The 25,017-nt window shown below is 37.1% G+C and overlaps 3 protein-coding genes across 8 annotated transcripts; all 3 read left to right on the top strand.

The window, feature by feature from the left end:
- Positions 1-2,660: 2,660 nt before the first annotated feature.
- Positions 2,661-5,420, top strand: LOC306846331 (inhibitor of growth protein 5-like). Its single transcript, XM_079379638.1, has 8 exons — positions 2,661-2,876; positions 3,188-3,259; positions 3,367-3,533; positions 3,613-3,724; positions 3,840-3,933; positions 4,071-4,206; positions 4,370-4,431; positions 4,544-5,420. Exons 1-8 carry the CDS (start codon positions 2,840-2,842, stop codon positions 4,581-4,583), a joined length of 720 nt encoding a protein of 239 aa, XP_079235764.1. The 5' UTR covers positions 2,661-2,839; the 3' UTR covers positions 4,584-5,420.
- LOC306846330 (serine/threonine-protein kinase PAK 2-like) lies at positions 5,032-17,580 on the top strand. Of its 5 annotated transcripts, none has more exons than XM_079379633.1 (15): positions 5,032-5,420; positions 5,980-5,998; positions 11,604-11,830; positions 12,622-12,725; positions 12,966-13,110; positions 13,194-13,315; positions 13,432-13,564; positions 13,696-13,759; positions 13,877-13,925; positions 14,437-14,549; positions 14,673-14,790; positions 14,877-14,976; positions 15,059-15,255; positions 15,377-15,514; positions 16,291-17,580. In XM_079379633.1, exons 3-15 carry the CDS (start codon positions 11,650-11,652, stop codon positions 16,375-16,377), a joined length of 1,551 nt encoding a protein of 516 aa, XP_079235759.1. In that variant the 5' UTR covers positions 5,032-5,420; positions 5,980-5,998; positions 11,604-11,649; the 3' UTR covers positions 16,378-17,580. The 5 variants fall into 5 exon arrangements, with proteins under 5 accessions (XP_079235759.1, XP_079235761.1, XP_079235763.1 ...); XM_079379637.1 differs by having other exon boundaries at positions 5,318-5,420; positions 5,983-5,998; positions 16,291-17,506; XM_079379635.1 differs by lacking the exon at positions 5,980-5,998 and having other exon boundaries at positions 5,072-5,420; positions 16,291-17,506.
- Positions 17,581-17,748: 168 nt separating this feature from the next.
- On the top strand, positions 17,749-25,017 carry LOC306846329 (kelch-like protein 6). Of its 2 annotated transcripts, none has more exons than XM_079379632.1 (7): positions 17,749-18,157; positions 18,310-18,475; positions 19,510-19,959; positions 20,416-20,653; positions 20,787-20,989; positions 24,097-24,310; positions 24,413-25,017. In XM_079379632.1, the coding sequence occupies exons 1-7, from the start codon at positions 17,886-17,888 to the stop codon at positions 24,712-24,714; spliced, it is 1,845 nt and encodes a 614-aa protein (XP_079235758.1). In that variant the 5' UTR covers positions 17,749-17,885; the 3' UTR covers positions 24,715-25,017. The 2 variants fall into 2 exon arrangements, with proteins under 2 accessions (XP_079235758.1, XP_079235757.1); XM_079379631.1 differs by having other exon boundaries at positions 17,752-18,157; positions 19,510-19,974; positions 24,413-25,008.

The raw sequence follows: 25,017 nt of genomic DNA, 5'->3' as shown, positions 1-25,017 counted from the left end.
ATGTTTGTGGAAACCATGGCAATTTTTTTTCAGGACTCCTTCATTATTTTTTTTATTTTTTTTGTAACAATTTAAAAGTCTTTGAAAGCATAAAATATATTTATGGCCTGCAAATGAAAGAAATTCTAAAATTGTCTTTCAGTTTCCACTGCATTTGATAGATACTGTGGAATGTTTCTATCCAAATTTTTAAAATCATGTTCACCAGATGTTAATTATTTTAAATGAGTCGAGCTTTTAAGAATCTAAAGGAAAACACACACACACATGCACAAACAAAATGGTATTACTGTGCACAATCCTTAATGTATCATTGCTTATGTAAATGTATTGATTATGATATAACTACAACAAGACTATCAGCAACATAGACTTTATTTGACCATTTTACATAGCTTCACTAAATCAAGGAAACAGCTATATGTGAGAGCATATTTCTGCTCCTGTGTTTTTGTATGAGTGTTGAGTGTTTCAGTCACTGTGGGCCTCAGAGCACAGTAGTACACAGCAGAGTCAGACACACGCAGATTCTTGATTGTCAGAGGAACTGAATCTGATAAAAGTTCAGAGTGAAATCTCTCCTGAAACTCAGTGCCAGTTTCTCCAGTTCCGAACTTGCCCTTTCTCAGCATGTATTTAGGAATGTCATTTGCTCTCTGGATGTACCAGAAGAGATCTGGAGCTGTTGAAGCACTGCTGTATTTGCATTTTATTGTCACTGATTTTCCATCCAATTCAGTCTGATGTCTTTCTGGCTGGCTGACTGTTTCTTCCCCTCTACATTCTGCAAACATATTAAATTAATTAAATACAAAAAAGTGGCATATCACCTAGAACAACTTACTAAAATGCTTAAAATTGTATTGCCATACCTAAATAAAGTACAAAAACAAGAAACAAATTCCTTAGCCATTGTGCCATGGTTTCCCTTAGTAGTTTGGATAATAGAAATCACCATCCACAGTCTGATGGGAGAAGAAACATCCAACATAGTCAATGTCTAGTTAAGTCTCTTTGAATGCTTTTTTTTATAACACATAATGTAACTCCTCCCATTCTTAAGGTTGGCTGTGTGATATATTCTGTCTGGTACTGACAATTATTACAGTGCAGTCTCTAGATGTTTTTGCTCCATTTGACAACCTTATGAATACTGATATTATCATGAAATGTGTTAATGATGCATATAAATAATTTTTCCAAAAGTAATTCATCCTAAATGTAATATCACTTTTACTTGTCTTAATATACTACATATGATTTGCATGTGGCTTTCTACCAAATTGATACATTTAAATGTAACTTTTAAATGTTGCAATATATATCCACCAAACAGGAAGTATTTTTGTTGACTGACTTTAGGAACAAGGTAGTGTCAGAGGTTATTGTCTGGTGTGGAGTGTGTTGTCACTGTGGGCTTCAGAGCACAGTAGTACACAGCAGAGTCAGACACATGCAAATTCTTGATTGTCAGAGGAACTGTTAATGTAGATGTGTTAAGATCTGCATTAAATCTCTCCTTGAACTCTTCGTCATTGCTGCTAGATCCAGAAAGTCTAATCAGCATGTATTTTGGGTATCCGTTAGTCTTCTGTTGGTACCAGAGGAGATTTGGATATTGAGTGCTGGTTGCTTTGTAAGTGCAGTCAAGAGTGACTGTTCCATCTTCATCAGCTGTCATAACTGATTGGGACTGTATTACAGTGTCCTGTGCTGTGCATCCTATTCAATCAAACATACATAGTACACAATGAATTTCATGATAAAAAAAAAAAAAAAAATCAAGAAAGTCAAAATACATACCTAGGATAAATGTTGTCACAAAAAGTGAACTGTAGCACAATGTCATCACTGCAGTGTCCAAAATATGCAAAATAAAAGAGATATTCACTGTCTATGTCTTGTCACTGCTTTCATCACTTACAAATGCTAAATACAAAACCTGGGAGGAGTCATTTACATATACTCTCCTTATTACATCACAGGGTTTATGCTATATTATTATGTTATATTGGAGCTGTCTAATCCAATATATTTCCCCTTAATTTAATTTTAGCCCTTAACTGCTAATTTAACATTTTTCAATCAAATGTTGGAGTGGCATGTCTCTATTTATGTCTATATGTGTTGCAGCCCGACATCTCTAGTGTTTTTGCATGAGGACTAAATGTGATTTGGTCACAGTGGGTCTCAGAGCATCAATGCTGGATGACTTCAGGTCTCTGATAGGCTACATCTCTTCTTAAACTCCGTATGTACTCCATTAGACAGCCGTTTCACCATGTCCATTGCCCATGTGCTTTGTTCATACAGAGAAAATGCTAAGTAAAATCAATAACCTATCAGTTAAGCCATTTGTTGTATTTCACATAATAATGAGGCTCAACCTGTCACTTTGATACCTAAGACGACACTACCACCTGGTGGTAAGTTCTGTTCTGAACATACAGTAGGCCTATGTATCTTCACGTTGCCGTGTCCCCCACTTTTTAAACATTATCAAAAAGGACATAAGGTGGCAGTTAATATTAAGAAACCTACGACATATTTAAAACTATATAATACTCACCGAAATTCACTGTATTATCTTGTTCTTTCACATGGCGCGAACTGCAACTCCACTGCAGTCGATGGCGATATAGAGCAAGTTGTGACTTGATGCACTACATATGAAGATGTTTCGCTACAAGACCTGATATGTAAACCGTGTGAACAGTTTTATGTGTTTGCTTAATAGTAGTACAGTTGATCGTTTTATATAAAAATCGCATAACCTACACAGCGACTCCAGAAAGGGAAATCTTAACACGCCTGCAGTACAAAGCCAATACAAACAAGAATGGCGAAAGGAATGTACTTAGAGCATTATTTAGACAGTAAGTTTTTTTAAACTTTATTCTTCAAAAACTTGTTGCCACATTTTATTTGCTGTCAAGTTGTATGAAATGTGATGAATTCCTCTTGCAGCCCACTTGAGTTGAGAAGTTGTTGTGTTTTAGCATTACAAATATGTGTTTCATTACGATAAAATGCTGAACTGTACATGACTGAGTGCCTGAATAATGTTTTTTAATACCCTTGGACAGTATGTAAAGTTAGCTTCCTGTAGCATATGCATGCATGTTGTTTATTTTCCTTACATGTAAACACAGCTTGCACGATTTTTAATTATAATCATTCACTCCAGGCATCGAGGGGCTTCCCTGCGAGTTGCAGAGAAACTTCTCATTGATGGAGGATTTAGATAATAGAACTGAAGGTATGATTTTTTTGGATCAGTATCACTTTGTATCAGAAGGCCATTACAGTTATCTTTAAAAAAAAAATATGACTAATGAACAATTACATTCTTACGGTTGTTCACAGAGAAAAAAGCAGAGATAAGTGACCTAGCTTCTGAGTATATTTCAGAAGTTAGAAATCTGGCATCTGAGGAGCGTGTCCAGCATTTAAAGAAGATTGAAAATGCCTACAACAAATGCAAAGAGTACAGCGATGACAAAGTTCAGCTTGCAATGCAGATTTATGAAATAGTGAGACGCAGTCCTCAGTTTTATATTTGCATGTACCACTGGATGCATCAAGCAAAAACAAGTCTGCTTGCATTGCCAGGTGGATGAACACATTCGGCGACTGGATGCTGATCTTGCACGCTTTGAGAACGATCTGCAGGAGAAACTGGACTCAGGTAGCCTGGATAGCTCAGATGAAAAGCAATCTCGAAGTAAGTCTTATTGTTCAGAGCTTATCTTCATGTATGTATCAATACAATCAATGCCCAGTGTATCCCTTTTGTTGTAATTTGGGATGAGCCTAAACAGACTCATTTGTTGTTTCAGAAGATAAGAATATAAAAGACAAGAGGGCATCCCATGGAAGAGACAAGAAAGGATCAGATCAAGACTCACCCAAGCAGAAAAAACTGAAAAATGGGTAACTGTCATATTAAAAGGACACATTTGTTTGATGCATGTGTATATTATTTTAAGGCTTTGTATTAAACTCTTTGTGTGTGTGTGTGTGTGTGCGTGTGTGTGTGTGTGTGTGTGTGTGTCTCTCTCAAACACTAGTGCAAACATAAGTGAATCTCTGCTTGCCATGCACCCATCAGATGTCCTGGATATGCCAGTGGACCCTAATGAACCCACATACTGTTTATGTACTCAAGTATCATATGGAGAAATGATTGGATGTGACAATTCTGATGTGAGTAATAGTTATATAATATAAATCATTTTTAATTTTTTCAAGCCATTGTTTGCGAAAATACAATTGTCACACATAAACAATTACTGTTTACATAATAAAATAAGGGGGAAAAAGTTTATATGTAAAAGAATGAAAAGGAAGGTTTCTTCTCTTTTAACAGTGTCCAATAGAATGGTTTCACTTTGCTTGTGTTGGCCTAACAACCAAACCAAAAGGAAAATGGTGAGCCAAATTCCTTTACTTGATATTTATTTTATTTGCACAATTCACATACTGACTGATTTCTCCATGTACTTAATATTGCAGTTTTAAGTATTGTGTTCTCCATTTACAGGTACTGCCCACGATGCACCCAAGAGATGAGAAAAAAATAGTCTACTTCTACAATGCATCCTAAATCAAATGTCCAGTTATTACAGCCTATTCAGTGGAAATCGATTAACTGCTTGAAAATGTGCCTTTGCTATGTAGACGACCATGAATGTAACAACAGGGAAGAATATTAAATGTATTTTCCAGTTGGTGCCAGCAGAGGGCTTGTATCACTTTCTTTTCATTTTGCCTTGGAATATTTTTTTTTTATGTTGTTACTTGTATGCCTTGTCTAAATATATTGGATCTTACTATCTATAATATATACATTTTAGTATTTATATGTTTATCTAAGCGCATGGGTCTCATAGGACTGAAACACTTACGTTGGCATACCGGGTAGAATGAAATCATTTAGCAAAGTTGGAATCTGATCAGTGTAGGGAAATGTAGTTTTTAGAGTACTCCACCTCAGTACAGTGCAATCAAATGTAGACTACATTTCCCGTCATGCAACAGAGCCGTCAGCACTCATGGTCGGAACCTATTTGCAAACAGTAGTAGTTTGAGGTTGCAGAAAACGTCTTATCACAGTTAGTTTTTCGAGCAGTTTAATAATATTAATTCAGATTTTTATGAATAATTGGATTAAACACTGCTCAACCTAAAAAGCTACGTTTAGTGAAGTGCACACACTGGGCTGGGTCGACAGTTCCGCTTCCCCTCCGCCATAGCAGACAGATCCTGTGTCCAAGAAGAAGTTAACTCAAAAAACTTACAGACACGGCGTCGCAAATCATAATATCCAGGGAGATATTCTCATTATACTTGCAGCAAAATCAGTTTATGAGACTAAAAAAGGCGGAGCCAAAACGTTGACGAGATTTGCGGGAGTTCTGGTGAGTTGAAAAAGCAAAACTGGTCTAATCCTGACATCTGCTCGGCCAGCAGTGCGCAGATCTCTTGATATTCAGAAAGAGTGATGTGTATTGATGATTTATCGCTGAGCTTTTGATTTTATACTACTTGAGAGAGCCTTGATTTGAAAATGCAGAGTTGTTTGCCCTTTCGAGTTGATGTTTTCTGGGTTGTTTTTCTCCAAAAGAGTATGCATTTGTTTAGGTAGATAGTAGTCAACAAAACTAAGGCGAAGTCAATCTTAAGCTTAAGAATTTTTACATCAACTGTTGTTTCATATTAGTGTTTGTTGAAGTGTAGTTGCGTGAGAAACAAACAATACTGTAAATCAAAGTCCCATTTTATGGGCATTTCTTTTATGTGGTCATGTGCCAATTATGTTTTATTTTCTTAATGGAAAACAAAGTAGATGTTTGGCATAAATCATAATATAAGTCACCATTCGCTTTCATTGTATGAAAAAGATGCAGTAAATAAATGGTGACTGAGTCTGATAGTTCTCATAGCATTCTGTCTAACATCTGATTTTGTGTTCCACAGAAGAACTGAAGTCATGAGGGTGAGTAAATGATGACAACATTTTCATTTCTTCGACCAGAAGCAAGAATTTAGCGGTTAGAAAGTTGGCTGCTTCTTCGCTGGACCAGCACATGCCTTCATTCTCCAATAGCATGGAAGGAGGACGACAGCTAGGCTTAGTTCAGGAAGCCTTGCTCAGTACTTCCTTTTATAGAAGCTGCAAATACAAAAGGCCCCTGGTCTGTCTTCCTGTAAACAGTTCCTCTACACAACCACACGTCTGTAAAAGAGAGGCGTGCTCTGATATCTTTGTTTTGGTCCAGTTGGTCAGATTAAGTGCAAGTGTGTCTGGTAGGATCAGGAAATGCTTCTGTTATCCGTCCACCAATCAGAAGAGGAGGGGATGTGAGTAATAGGAAGTGGAGGCACTCTGCTGATTCATTTTTTTTTCTTCACTGTCTCTCTAGTGGTTGCTTGAAGATTTTAATCAGCACTATTAGAAGTAACACAGCTAGAAATTTTTGACCAAAAATGTGTGATACATTCAGTTCACGGGACTTGTGTCAGTGCTTCATGATTGTTGGTCGAATGCTGATTAGTTAATAGTGATGTTCTTGGATTCATATGGAGGGCCCGCATTGCATGCATAGTCACTGGCACCTTATGTTTACTTTTGGCCCACCAGTCTGTAACTGTGAAGAACAAATATATGCTAGTTAGTTTAGGTCTGGCATGCCTTGTATCAAAGAGGCTCAGGGGAGCAGACGGGAATGTCCAGAGTCCCGCTTCCCATGAGCTTTCTCTTTCTCTGGCATCTCACTTCCCCTGTTCGTTCACACAAACTGAGAGGACAGCTTGTAGCCTTTGGCTGAAGGCCTACTTGCTTTTTACGCATGCAATAAATGGAGAAATAATATCTTCATGATGTTACTGGAGAAAATCCTGTAATTTGTAACAGGTGGAGCTTTCTGTGATATCACTGTGTATTTATGCATTTGGCAGATGCTTTTATCTAATAGAACTTATATTGCATTCAAGGTTTGCATTTATTTATTTATTTTTTGTTGTTGTTGTTGGTTCATGTGCTCCCCAGAAATCAAATCCATGAATTTGGTCTTACTAGTGCCATGCTCTTCTTTAGTCTTGAATTCATGTCTTAGATTAGTCTGTCACTGTGAGTTGATAATGCATATATCAAAAGTAAAAGTAAAATCAAAGAGAAAGTAACAAAAAAAACATTTATGTTCACTCACCATTGCTGTTAAATATGCATGAATTTTAATCTCGTCACAGCAGTGGCAAGTGAAAAGCCAGTAGTTGTTGTCAAGCATAGATCATACAGTGCATCTATTTATTTGCACTTTTTAATTTACCAAACACTTTTGTCCGCATATTGAATATATTCTGTCAGGTCTGTATAAGTATGAGCATTTCATTGAGATTTTTTTATATGATAAAATGATTATATGATAAAATGATACTTATCGTGATATAAATTTCCTTTATAAGACGATAACAAGAGCTTGATATAATGTTTATGCACCAAAATTGGAACGAAATTGGCTACTCATTAGCCACTTGGCTCAAAGTTCAGATGCAGTGCAGCACCAGAAGCTCACTAGAGCAGATGCGATAGCTCACTGATGAGTCTTGGTCACACGAGCACTAAAATACACTAGTTTGCAGCCAGATGAAATGGTGCTGACAAACAGGAGAAACACTGTGCACAGTGATTCAGTCAGAAGGCTTTTGATGCCTGTGCTATATGGAAGGCCAGCGATTTATTTTTAATAAAACTCAAACAGTCAGAACCATATAAAAATTAGGTTTTATTGCCCAGCGCTACTGAATAGTTACCTTTTTTTCAGGGTTTTTCACATCTGAGTTTAACTTAAACCTTGATCAATTCAACTACCTGTGATTTTCTAGTGATCCCGAAAACCCTGATTAGTTTGCTCGTGTGTTTGGGCTGGAGCTAAAATCTGCAGGGCACTGGTTTAAGGAACCCTGTTTTAAATCCTTACATTAACAGCAAAGCTTAAGAACAATGTATGATTGACAGACGAATAAGTGGTCCTCAGCAGGGCTCTAGTAATTACAACTGAAATGGTCACAAATATGCTACTAAATTTGTGACAAGAATTTAAAATATGATCACCCTTGACTTTGTGTGCATCATTTTGTCATGTGATTCGTTGGTTAAGAACATCTTTAGAGTGCATGCCAGTATTTCTTGCATGCAACAGTGAACTCATCACAAGCCTTTATGTCTGATTCTTAAAACATTTTAAAACTGATCTCAGTCATTTCTGAACAAAGCTTGCTCTTTATCAAATGATTCTGTAATTTATCAACAAAATAAGTCATTTGGCTAATTTGATTCCCAAATGTTTTCATTTTTTTCCCTTGGAGTCCTGAATCACGTTATCCATGGCTTCACAGAAATAGTTGTGGAATCAGTATCTTGAGGCTGTAAGATTCATGATAGCTCAGTTTCTAAAGGGGAAACTTGAAACACTGGCTGTGAATGGAAAAGACTCATGGAATGGACCGTGCAGAAGTGTGTTTGAGCCTATAAAACACTGTGTACTCAAGAGAGCCACACCTCTCCAAATCACTGTCATTATAGGAAAGCAAGTTAAGACTTGATGATCCCAAATAACATTCCTTAAGAAAAAATGGAAATTGTTTACTAAAATCTGCGATCTGGAAGTCTGTGTAGTGGTATGCAATACTGAATGAAACCATGCTTTAAACAAAAGTTTATTTTCAGATCCTCTTTTATAGATTCGTGGGGGTGAAAGTGCTCTCTAATCAAGCTCTTAAAACACCTCCGATAATCCTGATTCATTCCTACAAGTGCAATTGTTGTGTAACGGTGGTGGTGGCTCCTCAGAGTGAGAGTCAGTGATGTGGAAAGGTATGTCCAGCCTAATGGCTCCTCCGCTGTAGGGCCTTACATCAAGCCAGAGGGCTGGTACATCAGTATAGCAATGCGCAGCACAAAGGCATGACTGCACTCGCAGCTTTTTATCCTGCTGTGGAATGAAGTATGCCTGCATCAACACGCCTTTATCTCGGCTCTCTTCAGTGGAAGCACAGGGAGAAAGAGACTGTGGACACACCATAGTGAAGCCCCTCAATGTCCCAGGAGTGTGGCAGGTCTGGGCCAGGGACCTCATCTGGATCTTCCATCAGGGTTCTTCAGGGTGAGATGGTGTTAGTGGTGGTACTGGCATCTGTTTGCATCCTTTTTCCTTGATTTCTTTAGTGTTTACTGCTCTTTTTTTACAAGTTGAGGTGTGCTGGAAAAAGCTCTTTAAACTGATTGTGCTCCAAAAGAATTGTATTAATTAATACAGTTTGACTACTTAAAGAAGATACAAGTGTTTTTGTTTTATGTAGGTTTTTTCATTGGATTGCATGTGATACGTATTGGAGTTTTATTTCTATTTCCTAATCAGACTAGCTTCTGAGAATGAAGAGGAACTGGCTCATGAGTGTTAGTCTAAGATCATGCAAGACTTGTGCAATAGTTAGTCTTTTATTGATAGTTTCTCGACTCTTTAGAAATATCTTTTTTATAGTTCAGGTAAAACATGTCTTTCTTGTCTTTTTAAGGATCTTTTAAAGCTTTCATGATGAAAGCACTTCTGGATTTTTTAAGGTCTCTCTTATAGATGTTAAATCGTGGTGAAATGCACAATTCAACTAGGCTAGGTATTTAATGTTGCATCATCGTTTTGTCATTTTCATATCATCTGATTTTGCTCAGCTAGACCGTTGTTTCTAAAAAAAGATTCAGAATAAACAAGAAAGTGTGTAATCTATGGCTGTGTGAGGCAATTACTCATTTGAACATCCTAATGAGTCCTGTTCAGATGAATTAATCCGGTATCTAAGGCGTTTGTTGTTTGAATACAATGCACAGTTGAACTGTGCTGTCAAACAGGAAGAGATTGTGGTCATGTCGAGGTTGAGTTGCACATGATTTGCTGAATTGACCTCACTAAGGTGAGACAGAATTTTTCCTTATTTGGACATGTTGATGACAGGGGCGGAGAGGATGCAGACAGCCACTTGATGGCACTGATTTCTAACCAGACTTGATAGACTGTTTGCAAAAAAACCTTTGTACCATCTTAGGCCACATGCACCTGATGAGGTTTTCTATTAAGCTACTGAATAAAAGCCTCTTGCTCAGTAGACATCAGTAAATAGTTTTTAGCCAAAACTGAAATAAAGTTTCGGTAATTGAACTACATATGCTGTTGAGGACCTCATGATGAACCAGTTGTGGTAAATTTCTTCTGCCTTTCAATATTTCAGCTAAACTTGTTGCTATTCTATCATCATTTTTGCTCTCGGTGAAATGTGTCCACATTGTTGACATGTTTACCTGTTGTAGCTTATCCACGCTTTGTGTCTTCAAAACACATCATTGAAGAATCATTTGGCCCTTCAAAACTATCTCGGCCAAAATTGCATTTTTTCGTTGTTGAAATTTTGTTTCATTACTAAGAAAATAATTTGCAATTCCATTCAGATATACTTGTATAGCATTTTCAGAGTTTAATATTGTTCCGGTGCAGTTTTACAGTAAAATATGGCAGCCCTTAAAGTACATAATAACAAAAAATACTCTCGAATGTTCCCTAAGAACCCTTTTGTGGCTCCACTGAAGTTCTAATCAGCATTGCATGTACCTGTTCCAAAGAAGGCAACCCCATAGTCCATTGTGACAGCCTTAGTGAAAATTCTTATCAGAGAAAAATATCATTCAGAACTGAAAAGTATGCAATTTTTCCATGTGACTTGTATTTTTGTTTCAAATTTCTTATTTCACATGAGGAGAGGTGTTTTTGTAGTTGCTGCCTATATAGAGTGCATCAAATCAGTTACGTATGAGGTTCTATTTTGGTTCAAATGGTGTCATAGTCGCTAGACATCAAGGTAGCAAATCTCACTAGGTTTAAGTGTGCTGATGTCACACAGACATCCTGTTGTGCAGACTTGCGTTCTGACCTGAAAACCTCAGCACTTTCAGTTGAAATGATGACCTGCTAGAACGGTTACACTCGGAGGATTGCAGTGCTAAGCTAACTGACAGCTTTCTGTGTTACAGATTTAGATTACAGCAGTGAATGCTCCAAAATCTATCAGTTGCTTTTGCACAGGGGTTGACATTGTTGGCGTACTCAAAAAAAGAGTTGGCAGCTAGCAGAACATGAGACAGAGTCTCTCTTGTTGACTGGCTGTTTTTGTAGCACAGTAGCAGCTGTTGGCTAGTGGTTAGTAAGTTTTGCACTGTTTTAGAGGACTCTTGGTGTGGCTGTTGTGGTGGTTGGAAAGCTTTCATAAAAGGTCTGTACAATAAACTTCTGATATTGCTCCTCTGAGATTTTACTGAAATAGTTACATTGTTTTTAATGGGCATTTCAAACGACGCATTACTGGATGAATAACCTTGTTTATTTTGCTTGTATTCTTCTAGTGATGAATCTGATATGCCCCGATAAAGTCTCTTGCCAAAATGGCCTTTTATCTGTCAATGAAAATTCTCTTCATTTGTTGTATCTTAATTGTCTTTAGTGCAGCAATTAATTGATCAGCTAAATTGTTTGTTTTTCTGCCGCCCTCTGCAGGTTGATCTCTGAAACCCTATTACCCTTCTGAGTGTGTTTCCCTGTCATGTCTGACAACGGAGAGCTGGAGGACAAACCCCCTGCCCCCCCAGTCAGAATGAGCAGCAACTTTGGCATTAAGGACAGTATGTCAACAAATCCCAGTTCTAAACCCCTGCCCTCTGTCCCAGAGGAGAAGAGGGACAAACCGCGCAACAAGATCATATCCATATTCTCAGCAGAGAAAGGTAAGACCAGAGGGCCCAGGATGCATTCAAAACAGTATTTTGGGTCAATACAAAATAGCATTTGTGTTGAATACTATTGAAAAATATTTTTGACTCAAAAATTGTTTTCTGTAAGTCACAAAAAATTTCACTTAAATGATGTTTTCCTTTATTATATTGTTGTTTGAGTAGGATTGTGGTTTTAAGCGGATGAACTTGTAATTTGTTAACAGCATAATTTGTGTATTCATTTTTCTCTGTGAAAGGTTTAACCATATATGCATGTCATGAGGTTTAAATTTTTCTTTTTACTTAGTTTTTTTTTTGTATGTATGTATGTAAATTCCCAATTATAAAGATTTTAGGGGCAAATTTTTTGTTAAATTATGAATGATTAATTTGATTTAAATATTAGCTTAATATTTAATTTGATTCACTTTTTAATAAATTATTAGCCCTAAAAAAAAGACACTCTAGCAAAAAAATTAAAATCTCTTGTTCTTCACTTAAAAAAACACTCTTTCTCCTTGAATAAAGGTGTAATATAGAAGATTTGATGTTCAATTCTAGTTGCTATTTTTTTTTTTTCAACATATGAGTTGTCTTGTTTACTTCGTTGTTAATGACTTGCTATAACCTTGTGGTATTATGTGGCTTTAACTGACCCCTCTATAGTACGCTGTAATTGATCACATTTTTGGACACAGAGGCTCATCTCAGACTTGGATCATTGATTGTAAAATTGTCCACTGGAATCTGTCATTTTGCCAGTGACCAGAAGCATGTAACCACAATCCTTCTTTCTGTTGAAGGAAGAAAAAAAGACAAGGATAAGGAGCGTCCAGAGATTTCAAACCCTTCTGACTTTGAACACACCATACACGTGGGCTTCGATTCTGTGACGGGGGAGTTCACTGTGAGTTAGATGTACTTTCCTCTGGTGCAATTTACCCATGCCTGCCCCTGATCTGTCCTAATCCATCAGATGCTAGAAAGAATTGCCAATTCAGTTGCCTAGAGTTGATTTCTGTGACCATTTGTCTCCTGTCTGTCATAGTGCACTGATTCAATTTGCTAAAGTTTAATTAATCAAATTATCAGATGGGCCCTAACTCACTTTCTTATTTTCATTCCCATTTCTCTATCTGTGTCTCAGGGCATGCCAGAGCAGTGGGCTCGGCTGCTGCAGACCTCCAACATTACGAAATCTGAGCAGAAGAAAAACCCTCAGGCTGTGCTGGATGTGCTCAAATTCTACGACTCCACAGGCAACAGCAGGCAGAAATACCTCAGCTTTACAGGTAAATGAGTACACATGCATACCACCACTCCAACTGTATTTGAATTCATACTCTAATGTCTATGTTCCTCCTCTTGATTTCAGATAAAGATGCACCACCAGCAAAAAAAGGCTCTGAGCAATCACCAGTCAAGGATCCTGACGATGATGACGACGATGAAGCCCCGCCCCCTATTGTAGCACCACGTCCACAGCATACCATATCTGTGAGTGAAGATTTCTTGTCATATTTATCATGTCAAATAGGCATATTACTTTAGTTTTTCATGTCATACTGGTTCTTGAGTGAACACCATTATTGGTGTCTTTGTTGTCTGGATAGGTATACACTCGTTCTGTCATCGATCCCATTCCGGCACCTGCTGCCATTGCGGACACGGATGGTTGCAAAGCTGCAGATAAACAGAAGAAGGGCAAGGGCAAGATGACAGATGAGGAGATTATGGAGAAACTTAGTAAGTCTTTGGTGGTTACTAAACATTAGAGATGGTCACTATAACAATACTATTATTATATGCACTGCAGCATGTGAAAGTGATTTTGTATGACAGAATACTAACTGTGTTGGCGTTGTGATTGATCTCAGGAACTATTGTCAGTATTGGAGACCCCAAGAAAAAATACACAAGATTTGAAAAAATTGGACAAGGGTAAATATATTCTATGATTCGTGGCTATTTTTTCAATATGTCAGTCTGTATCACAGTAGCTGAATTTATATGAACTATAATCTAATATTGCTTCAATTGAATATTGTCTCTTTACAGTGCGTCTGGTACGGTGTATACAGCTATTGACGTTGCTACTGGCCAAGAGGTATTTTCTCTATTCAGTTCTTAATCTAATTTTAATCAATGTTTCCTGAGAAAAGACCTTGAATAAAGATTTAATTTATTAGAACAATTGCTTGATGTACACTACTGTTCACACAATAAGTAAATAAATTATAGTAAAGACATTCATAGGATTTCTATTTCAAATAAATGCACATTTCTAGCAGTACAACTGTTTTCAACATTAAAAAAGAAATGTTTCTTGAGCACCACATCAGCAAATTAGAATGATTTTTGAAGAAAATATATTAAAACTGAATTTTAAATTGCAAGAATATTTCATAATATTACTGTTTTTGCTGTATTTTTGATCAAATAAATTCAGCCTCGCTGAGCGTAAAAGACTTATTTAAAAATATTACAGACCCCAAACCTTTAATTACACCAAATTAACATTAAATGGACTACCGTGATTTAATTGTTTGAGTTTCATTTTGGCTTTTCATAGTTAGTTGACATAGGCTAAGCTAACTGACAGTGATGTGTTTCTGTAGGTTGCTATCAAGCAGATTAACCTACAGAAGCAGCCCAAGAAGGAGCTGATCATCAATGAGATCCTGGTAATGAAGGAGATGAAGAACCCAAACATTGTCAACTTTGTAGACAGGTAGTTACATCCCTTAAAGCTATTGAAACATGTTTATTTTGTGCATTGTATCCCATAATATGTTTTCAGCCATCTACTGTAACATCTACCTTTCGGGGGACGGGGGTGGTTTTGTATGTTCAGCTTCTTGGTAGGAGATGAGCTCTTTGTGGTAATGGAGTATCTTGCTGGAGGCTCTCTGACCGATGTGGTAACAGAAACCTGCATGGATGAGGCACAAATCGCTGCTGTCTGCAGAGAGGTACAGTATTTCTGGCGTAGTTGTGAGCTCCGAAGCATTTGTTTTTCCCATCACCACCTGAACATTGTGGTCTGTTTCCTCTACAGTGTATACAAGCTCTAGAGTTCCTGCATTCAAACCAGGTCATTCATCGAGACATCAAAAGTGACAATGTTCTATTAGGAATGGATGGATCTGTCAAACTAAGTGCGTCCATGATCCCACTGTCAAGTCCTGGCTTCATTATATCAGAACAGTTTGTATGAATTGTTTGCTCTTCTCTTTTCAGCTGATTTTGGTTTCTGTGCTCAAATCACGCCTGAGCAAAGTAAGAGAAGCACCATGGTAGGAACACCCTACTGGATGGCCCCTGAAGTGGTCACGCGTAAAGCCTACGGGCCCAAAGTGGACATATGGTCTCTGGGTATCATGGCCATTGAGATGGTAGAGGGCGAACCTCCTTATCTCAATGAGAATCCTCTGAGGGTGAGCCTTTCCTGTCTTATACTTTTATTACTCATTTAAGTCTTTTTGTAATTATGTAATTATGATCTGTTTAACTTTAAAGAAAATATTTATTGCATTAATGCTTAATGTTCATCCCCAGGCGCTGTACCTCATTGCTACTAATGGCACCCCAGAGCTCCAGAACCCAGAGAAGCTGTCACCCATTTTTAGAGACTTCCTAAACCGCTGCCTCGAGATGGATGTGGAGAAGAGAGGTGGAGGAAAAGAGCTCTTGCAGGTAAGGAGCAAAACTGAATTATGAACCGAGTTTTGTCCTAACGGGGGTTTGTGAGGGAATTAGCAATGGCTTTGTGAGGGGATGAAAAGCTAATAAAAGATTGAATGTAAAATTTAAATGGATAAATAGGGCTGCAAGTGTAATCAAAATAAAATTGTAATGATCACTATTTAGTGCATTCATTACCGCAATGTGCAGTAAGTTCTCTTTATTTAAATTCACATAATTTCCAACAGTTTTGTGGACAAATGTTTACAGCATTTCACCAAAAATTCTGCCAAAATAAAAGCTTGAGGATTTGAAATGTTATATGCTCAAGGGTTTGAACTTTTGAAAGTGAGGAATTTAAGACACAAACATTAGTAGTAGCTGAAACTAGTAGTATAAAATTTACATTATAATCATTATAAATATGTTTTTACTTTGAAGTACAATTTTAATTTACTGTAATATATTTCTGCCTTCATTTTATGGAGTTAAAAGTAATAATAATAATTATAAATATTTCCTTAAAATAATAATTTAAATTAATTTAATTGAAAAAAGGCACTAAAAAGATGAAACATTTTAACTTGTTAACTTGCAAATCTTGAGACTGTTAACCATCATCAGAAAACTGTGGACTTGTTCTTAACTTATTGCAATGTTTACTTAAAGTAAATATTTTACATCTAAGGGGTTTTGCTGACCAAAAAGGTTTGGGAACCCCTGGAATAGACTATTGGTGAGTAGGTAATTTTCTGGAAAATGTGCTAATGTCCTTCTGTCTCTTGTAGCATCCCTTCCTGAAGCTGGCGAAACCTCTTTCCAGCCTCACTCCCCTTATACTTGCTGCCAAGGAGGCAATGAAGAGTAACCGCTAGCCGTTTGTCACTATGTGCCAATGCCCAAATTCCTTTTCGCGACCAATTCCTGCGAGAACCTCTTATCACTCCAGCAGAGTCTCCCTTCTAGTCCTGTGAAGGACCTTCGCCATTCAGCCCTGAGGACCCTGATCATCTCCACCTGGGCGACTAACTTGCACAATCACCATGTCTTGCCTCCTCACACCAAACTCTCCTTTAATGTGCCTTAAGGGGCTACAAAACCAGAGGAGCCACAGACTGTAGACCTCTCTTGTTTTCTACTGATGTCTCTCATTGTATTTGTTTAATGTAAACGGTTCAGACACCATTGCATCGGCCGGTGTACCTGAACATTTCATGCATTTGTCAAAATTCTCTTGTTTTTTGAGTATTGTTGAGCTCTAGCCTGACAAAGAACTTTACCTTCCAGAGAAGTATTATAATACTTGAACTATCCCATCCTCTCTTAATGACCTGTCACTTGTGCCTACTACCTATTTGTCTTCACCTCTCAACAAAATGGAACAATTTTGCTGTATGAAATTAAATGGACCATTTCTGTTTTTAAATTTTTATTGCAAAACCTAAAGTTTATTAAATCGTTTTGTATATTATGTATTTTGATTAGCATGCAGAAATGGGAGGGGGGGGCAAATCAGGACATTTTTACATGTTTTGTATTTGTGTATGTATACAGTATTTTATATTTTAACTAACAATCTGACAGAATACCATACCTTAATGCGTCTCCAGAGGTTGTTATAGAAATGAATAATGTGCTATATTCTTTGCATGTTAAATCTAACTTGTTTTTAACATTTTGATGAGAAACCTTTTTAGACATTCCAAATGAGTACATACACTTTCTGTCTATTTTCTTGTTTCCTATGAGATACAAAGTTTTTGTTAATGATGAAACCATCTTAAAAATATACTTTGTAAATTATTATTAAAACAGACATGGAGCAAAGAAAAGATGGTTGAACCTGTAACGTGGACTGGTACATTTCTAGAGCTTGCAGCATTCTGTTGTGACTTAAAAGATATAGTTGACTACAGTACTTGATGAAATCTAAATGAAATTCATGTTAATACTGCTGTGAATCCTATTTGGTCAGACTGTAGTGTTTAATAATCTCTGTACTTGAAAAGGATGTCCCTTCATTATTTCTTTTCTTTCTTTTTTTATCAGAAGGTATAATTAAGACATTTGTTTCATTCATTTTAATGAACCTTTGATGTCTGATGTATAGCTTGAGCATGTGAACTAATATATTTCCCCTAAAAAATACAGTTTACAGATAGCACAGAGGTATAGCCAAAAATTAAAAGACTTGAGAAGTTGCAGAGCCAATTTTGAGAGGCCTCAGCACTTCCTCTTTGTAGTCCGTTATGAAAACAGGAAGCTTGATTGTTAGGAAAGAACAGTTCAGCTTTCGCCTCTAGTGTTTCGCCAATATCTAGATATCACATGGTGTTAAACTTGATTCCGAGTAGCTGAATGTAACTTTTTGGGACTCCAGATCATGGCTGACACTTTAGAGAATAACTCTGAGTGCCCTCCATCTGCCAAGAGTGAAGCTTCAGCAAGCGGTCTGAGCATGCTGGAGAGCTCGATGCAGGAGAACCGACAAGATGGGCAGGTTGTGTTTGAAGACTCTGTGTTTGCTGGTTATTTGCAGGATGGACTGCACAGTCTCCGGCTGGAGGACAGCTTAACCGACGTCAGCCTCCACGTACAGGGTCAGAGCTTCCAGTGCCATCGAGTGGTCCTTGCTGCAGCCAGTCATTATTTCAGGTCAGCCAGTGGCACATTCAGATCTGAAGAAATGAGTTTGCTTGTTTCATATAGCATTTATTTTTATTACAAAAAGAAATGGTAAGAGAGCAGTGATTCTACTTTAGATAGACAATTTTAAAGTTGAATTTTTATTAATACATATTTTACAGAGCAATGTTTTGTAATGACTTGAGAGAAAAACATGAAGACAGCGTAAATATTAAAGGCATTGATGCTGACACAATGGGAATCCTGTTAGAATACACTTACACCAGCAAAGTCATCATAACCAAGGACAATGTTCAGAGAATGCTTGAGGCAGCCAGTCTATTTCAGGTTTGTACACTCAGCTTTATATCAAACTTTTCCTTTATGGACAACATTTTTACTTTTTTACCTGCAGCACTTCTAGTATGATAGAATAGCCTACATGTAAAAGGTCGCTGTCGAGTATGACAGTTTATTGTTCAGCATTATGTTTTTGCTGGGTACACATGACAGATATTTCACTTTTTACTTCCCCAGCGCCATATGTGTGGTATTTTGCTATGTATTGTTTCTTTTTGTTAGAGGTGAAGACCTCAAAAGTACCAAATATAACAGGGAAGTGAAACTACGTTATTTACAGAGGGAGTATTTTCCACTACAGTCAGGTTTAGTAGTACATCTGGCTTAAGGTACTGTAGCTGGGTGGGGTCATGTGTTTACTAAATATAGTTGATGTAGCTTATATATCAAAACATAAACTTTTAAGTATAATCATAATAATGACATTTTTGCAAAGGCCAAATCTGTTATCAGGCTATTTCAGATTATTAAAGCATATATATAGCACCATATACCACTGTATAAAAACATTACTCTCTAAAAGTTTGGGGTCGGTAAGATTTTTTTTAATAGTTTTCAAGAGGATGTCTTTTATGCTCAACAAGGCTGATTTATTTAATCAAAATACAGTAAAAACGGTAAAAATATTATACAATTTAAATTGACTTTCTCTAATATATTTTTAAAAATAATTTATTCCTGTGATGCAAAGTTGCATTTTCAGCATTCATTTCTCCAGTCTTCCGTGTCACATGATCCTTCAGAAACTATTTTAATATGCTGATTTGGTGCTCAAAAACATTTATTATAATCAGTGTATTTTTATTATTAATCAGTATAAACACAATATTTTTGTGGAAACCATGATACATTTTTTCAGGATTGTAATTTTTTGTAATATATTACTGTCACTTTTGATCAATGTAATGCATTTTTTGCTGCATGAAAGTATTAGTTTATTTTTTAAAAAGTCCCTAAATGTCTAAATGCAAAGCAATAATTTAATGCTCTGTTATCACCTTAAATTGAATCGATGTTTGCAGTTTCCGCGTATAGTGGATGCCTGTGCCGGTTACTTGGCAGAAGCCCTTCACCCGGAAAACTGTGTGGGAATCCTGCATCTAGCTGATGTGCATTCGCTGGAGTCTTTGAAATCCCAAGTCTACACCTACATTATCCAAAACTTCTTTCAAGTGGTGGACCATGATGAGATCCTTGAGCTTCCTGCAGATGTGTTGGTCAGTCTGCTCCAGCATGATGACTTGGGGGTAACAGAAGAGGAGCAGGTGTTTGATGTGGTTATGCGTTGGCTGAGGGCCCGACAGGATGAAAGAATAGCTCAGCTGCCCCGTGTCCTCACACATGTGAGGCTGCCCTTGTTGGACCCGTGGTACTTTGTAGAAAGGGTGGAAGGAGACCCTCTGATCCGCCAGTGTGCCGAGGTGTTCCCACTGCTGCAGGAGGCCCGGGTTTATCACCTCTCAGGCAAAGAGGTCAGTTTTACAAAGGTGACTTCTGAATGCTTGATGTCATGTTGAAGTGGTCACAAGACTCAAATTCAGGAACTGAAATCCAAGTTTAGGATTAATGACTGTGCGTCATAATGACATGGCAAGCTTTCTATTTGGAGGAAGTGTATTAATGCATAATGTCCACTTTGCTTACATATGAAAGAAACTGTCTGTTAGCAAAAGCTGTAAATTCTACAGGGAACCTGTAGAATTCTGACTTTGAATGTTGGTAACCAAATTGTTGACGGTAGCCATGGACTTCCATAGTATTTTTCCATACTGTGGAAGTCAATGGCTACCGTCAACTGTTTGGTTACCAACATTCTTCAAAATGTTTTCTTTTGTGTTCAACAGAACAAAGAAATGTATACGCTTGGAATGACTTGAGGGTAGGCAAATGATGACAGAATTTTCATTTTTGGGTGAACTGGTTTATAGGTGATCTCAGAGCGCACCAAACCTAGAGTGCAGGAGTTCCAGTCTGAGGTGTTTATGATCATTGGAGGATGCACAAAGGATGAGAAGTTTGTATCTGAGGTGACCTGTCTGGACCCATTACGCCGGAGTCGCTTAGAGGTCGCAAAACTACCAAACACAGAGATGGAATCTGAGAATGAAAATAAGAAGTGGGTGGAGTTTGCATGTGTCACTTTCAGAAATGAAGTCTACATATCAGGTGAGCATCAGTACATCACACTGACACACACTGAGATAGCGATAAAGTGACAGTGTAGTTTGTTTATTCGCATGGGCGCTGATGCACAAGATCAAAGAAATGTGTAAAACTCGTTATTTTACATTTAAAACAGGTGGCAAGGAAACATTGCATGATGTGTGGAAGTATAATGCATCACTAAACAAATGGATCCAGATAGAATATCTCAACACAGGCCGCTGGAGACACAAGATGGCAGTTGTTGGAGGAAAAGTGTATGTTTTGGGTGGCTTTGATGGAGCCCAGAGATTGAACAGTGTTGAAGCCTACGATCCATTTCACAACTGCTGGACAGAGGTGAGTCCTTTATATATCCGGTATCCTGTATGGTAACTTTGGGCCCTTTGCAGTCCAAACAGTAAAATTAAAAAAATAAATAAGTGAGAGAGATAGATAAAATATTATTTTCAGTTTTGTCTGTTTGCTAAAAATGTCTATGAATTACAGAAAATATTCCATGTATGAAAAATGTTTCTAATGAAAATATGTATTGAAATATTTTTATGTAACATATTTTAAAATGTAATTTATTTCTGTGATGGGAAAGCTGAATTTTTAACAGCCATTACTCCAGCCTTCGGTGTCACTTGATCCTTCAAAAATCATTTTAATATGCTGATTTGCTCAAGAAATGTTTATAATTATTAATAATGTTAACAACACGCTGCGTTTGCTGCTTAATATTGTTGCGTAAACTGTGACACAGTACCATTTAAAAGTTTGGGGTAAGAAAAAAAGGAAATAATAAATTTATTCAGCAAAAATGCATTAAATGGGTCAAAGGTGACAGGAAAGACATTTATAATTTTGACATTAATAATAATGAGAACCATTATTAATAATTGAGCACCGAATCAGCATGAATGATTTTTGATGGATCATGTGACAATAAAGATTGGAGTAATGGCTGCTGAACATTCTGTTGAACAAATTCTATTTTAAAATATATTGATAAAATTTTTATTTTAAATTATAAAAAATATTTCACAATATTGCTGCTTTTCTAGTTTTTTATCAAATAAATGCAGCTTTGTTGAGCATAAGAGACTTTTTTCAAAAACGTAAAAAATGTGAACTATTCCAAATTTATAGATAGATAGATAGATAGATAGATAGATAGATAGAATCTAAGAAATCAGCACCTTTCATTACTTTTCAGTGCATTAGTGATGGGAAGTTCAGATCATTTTACCGACTCGGACCTTTGAGTCTCGTTCAGCAAAATGAACGAATCTTTTTTTCGAGTCATTTCGTTCATTTTAGCAAAATATAATTCAAATGTTACGTGTTACTTTCCAAACACATCTACTACTTATGCAAACGTTTATCACACTACAAACAATACAAAACTATAATGCTATAAGAAACAGAAAATATTAATTCTTTTTTTTTTTTCTTTTTTTTTTTTTTATTAAAGCTCAAAAATCACGAATATAAAACAGAATACAACCATCAACATAAAAATGATAACAATAATATTAATTAATTGTTTACCTGGGTCTTTAGTCTATGATTTGCGCACCACCTCTTATCTGACAAGTCTTCGGGTTTGAGTTGTTCGTTCATCACGTGACAGCCCCATACGCTTAACCAATGCAGCCTGAGCCGGAAAGAGAATTGATTAGTTCACCTCTTGAGTCTCGGGTTTGAGTCGTTCTTTTGTCACGTGACAGCCCCATACTCTTAACCAATGCAGCCTGAGCCGGAAAGAGAATTAATATTGCTGCTTTTCTAGTTTTTTATCAAATAAATGCAGCTTTGTTGAGCATAAGAGACTTTTTTCAAAAACGTAAAAAATGTGAACTATTCCAAATTTATAGATAGATAGATAGATAGATAGATAGATAGATAGATAGATAGATAGATAGATAGATAGATAGATAGATAGATAGATAGATAGAATCTAAGAAATCAGCACCTTTCATTACTTTTCGTTTGAGTTGTTCGTTCATCACGTGACAGCCCCATACGCTTAACCAATGCAGCCTGAGCCGGAAAGAGAATTGATTAGTTCACCTCTTGAGTCTCGGGTTTGAGTCGTTCTTTTGTCACGTGACAGCCCCATACTCTTAACCAATGCAGCCTGAGCCGGAAAGAGAATTGATTATATATATATGCTGCTGGTGTACTGGATGTGGTAGATGTGGTCAGCATGCCAGCCAAAGCCGTGGAAGGTCTAGCTGAAGAAGTGCTGGTGGTAGAAACAGCTCCAGCTGCTGCAGGGTTATCATCTGCAGTCTCTGTTCTAACTTGTGCTAACAGCACAGTAGGATGTGAGGATTTAAGGTGCCTCCTCAAATTAGAAGTGCTTCCTCCTTTAGTTGAAAAACTTTTTTTTGCATATGTTGCATTTTGCTTCAGTGGCTGAAGTTGCCACAAAATGACTCCAAACATCACTAATTTTTCTAGTGCTCATTCTCCTGAGATGTTAACATCTGTCTGAGGCTCTTCTCTGCCCCTCACCTAGTGAAAAACAAAGGGGGATTGGTGTGGAAAGGTCACTGTTCCCTTGGTGACAGTCTTGAGTGGCAGTTGTCCTTCAGCTGAACTTTGTGTGACCCAAGCAGACTATATTTCTAAGTAAATCACTTTAACTCTCCAGTTTTATGTCAGTTTGGATTACAACCATTGAAGCTGACATCATAACCTTAATATTTTTAACTAACATTAATTCAAATTCAAAATTTTATTTGCTTTCACTTTGTCATTGTGTCCTTTTTGACCAATCTTCTTATACAAATATTAGACCAATATGTCAAGTTTCCCTAGGAAAAACAATTATACCAGCTAAAGTCAAAATTGGAACAAAAATGAACAAACTATAAGTGCTTTGTAATTTTAGGCTTGGATATTTTTTTATTATATAGCCTAATCCTAGTGTTTGACAGTCAAAGGACAAGTCAATCAATATTTTATTTATAACAGGCTTTTATTTATTTATAAAATAACACAGATACTCATAATTCTTAAATATGATCCAACATACAAAAAATACAGTTTTACTTTATAGTAGCCTATACTGATCTGGCAAGTGGTCACGTGACAAAAGAACGACTCAAACCCGAGACTCAAGAGGTGAACTAATCAATTCTCTTTCCGGCTCAGGCTGCATTGGTTAAGCTTATGGGGCTGTCACATGATGAACGAACGACTCAAACCCGAAGACTCGGGAGGTGAACTAATTCCAGTACAGGACCCATAGAATGTTGTGCAATGCGCATGCGCGACTGAACGAATCACTCCCCGAGACGACTCGTTCTTCCCGAGTCACATTAAAGATTTGTTAAAAATGAACGAATCGTTCAAGAACGACCCATCACTACAGTGCATTTACAGTATGGTGGTTAATCTTATCCTATATTTTCATTACAATTCACAATTTAATATTTTTATCCACCTTCCAGACAGCACCACTCATGCTGAGTGTAAGCTCCTTCTCTGCTGCCAGCTATGACAAATACATATTTGTGATAGGTGGAGGCCCCAATGGCAAGCTAGCCACAAACAACATGCAATGCTTTGATTCCCTATCAAACAAATGGAGTTTAAAATGTCCGATGCCAACTGAGGCCAAATGCACAAACGCAGTGACCTTTAAGGATGCCATTTTTGTTGTTGGTTCGTGCCTTTTACATTTTTTTGCTTAAATAAAACGAACTACTCACCAGAGATAACTGCCTTGCTTTGGTGATAAACTGTGTAATCTCCTCTAAAATAAAGGTGGTGCGATGAAGGCCTTGTATTCCTACAGTCCTCTGGAAGACTCCTGGACGCTAATAATCCAGCTGGGTTGTGAAAGGGCCAGCTGTGGCATTGCTGCCTGCAGTAACAAGCTCTTCATTACTGGTGGCCGTGATGACAAGAACGAAGTGATTGCTACTGTTCTCTGCTGGAACCCAGAGACGAAAAAGTTGACTGAGGAGTGTGTGCTTCCACGTGGAGTATCTCACCATGGCAGTGTGACTCTCAGGAAGTCCTACACACACATACGCAGGATAACTCCTGCAACAGTCACCGGATGACAAATTCAACAGCTTCAGAGACTGCAATTTTATTTTACTACGTTTTTCCTTTATATATGACTTATTTCAAGCCCATATTATCAAGTTTAAGCATTATAACAGTGTCCTCTGTTACACTGATACTGAAAGTTTTTTTTTTTTTTTAAATGCTTGCACTTTAAAAGTTACACAACTTTTATACAAGGAAACATTTAATATTTATTCTGTTGCACTTCACAATAATATTGCATTCGTTAAAATTGACACAATCGGTTTCATGAACACAAACAATAAAACATTTTGGTTGAAATCAAAATCACTATT

The sequence above is a fragment of the Barbus barbus genome (assembly GCF_936440315.1).
Source record: "Barbus barbus genome assembly, chromosome: 26".
Classification (NCBI taxonomy): domain Eukaryota; kingdom Metazoa; phylum Chordata; class Actinopteri; order Cypriniformes; family Cyprinidae; genus Barbus; species Barbus barbus.
Note: the sequence above shows the minus strand (reverse complement) of the source record. Positions and strands in the feature narration are given on the sequence as shown.

Coding starts and splice junctions, on each gene's coding strand:
- LOC306846331 (XM_079379638.1), top strand. CDS start 2,840: ATGGCGAAAGGAATGTACTTAGAGCATTATTTAGACA. Junction 2,877..3,187: donor CTTAGAGCATTATTTAGACA/GTAAGTTTTTTT, acceptor CATTCACTCCAG/GCATCGAGGGGCTTCCCTGC. Junction 3,725..3,839: donor AGATGAAAAGCAATCTCGAA/GTAAGTCTTATT, acceptor TTGTTGTTTCAG/AAGATAAGAATATAAAAGAC.
- LOC306846330 (XM_079379633.1), top strand. CDS start 11,650: ATGTCTGACAACGGAGAGCTGGAGGACAAACCCCCTGCCCCCCCAGTC. Junction 14,550..14,672: donor ATTGTCAACTTTGTAGACAG/GTAGTTACATCC, acceptor TTGTATGTTCAG/CTTCTTGGTAGGAGATGAGC. Junction 15,515..16,290: donor GAGGAAAAGAGCTCTTGCAG/GTAAGGAGCAAA, acceptor TGTCTCTTGTAG/CATCCCTTCCTGAAGCTGGC.
- LOC306846329 (XM_079379631.1), top strand. CDS start 17,886: ATGGCTGACACTTTAGAGAATAACTCTGAGTGCCCTCCATCTGCCAAG. Junction 20,654..20,786: donor AAATGAAGTCTACATATCAG/GTGAGCATCAGT, acceptor CATTTAAAACAG/GTGGCAAGGAAACATTGCAT. Junction 20,990..24,096: donor TTCACAACTGCTGGACAGAG/GTGAGTCCTTTA, acceptor TCCACCTTCCAG/ACAGCACCACTCATGCTGAG.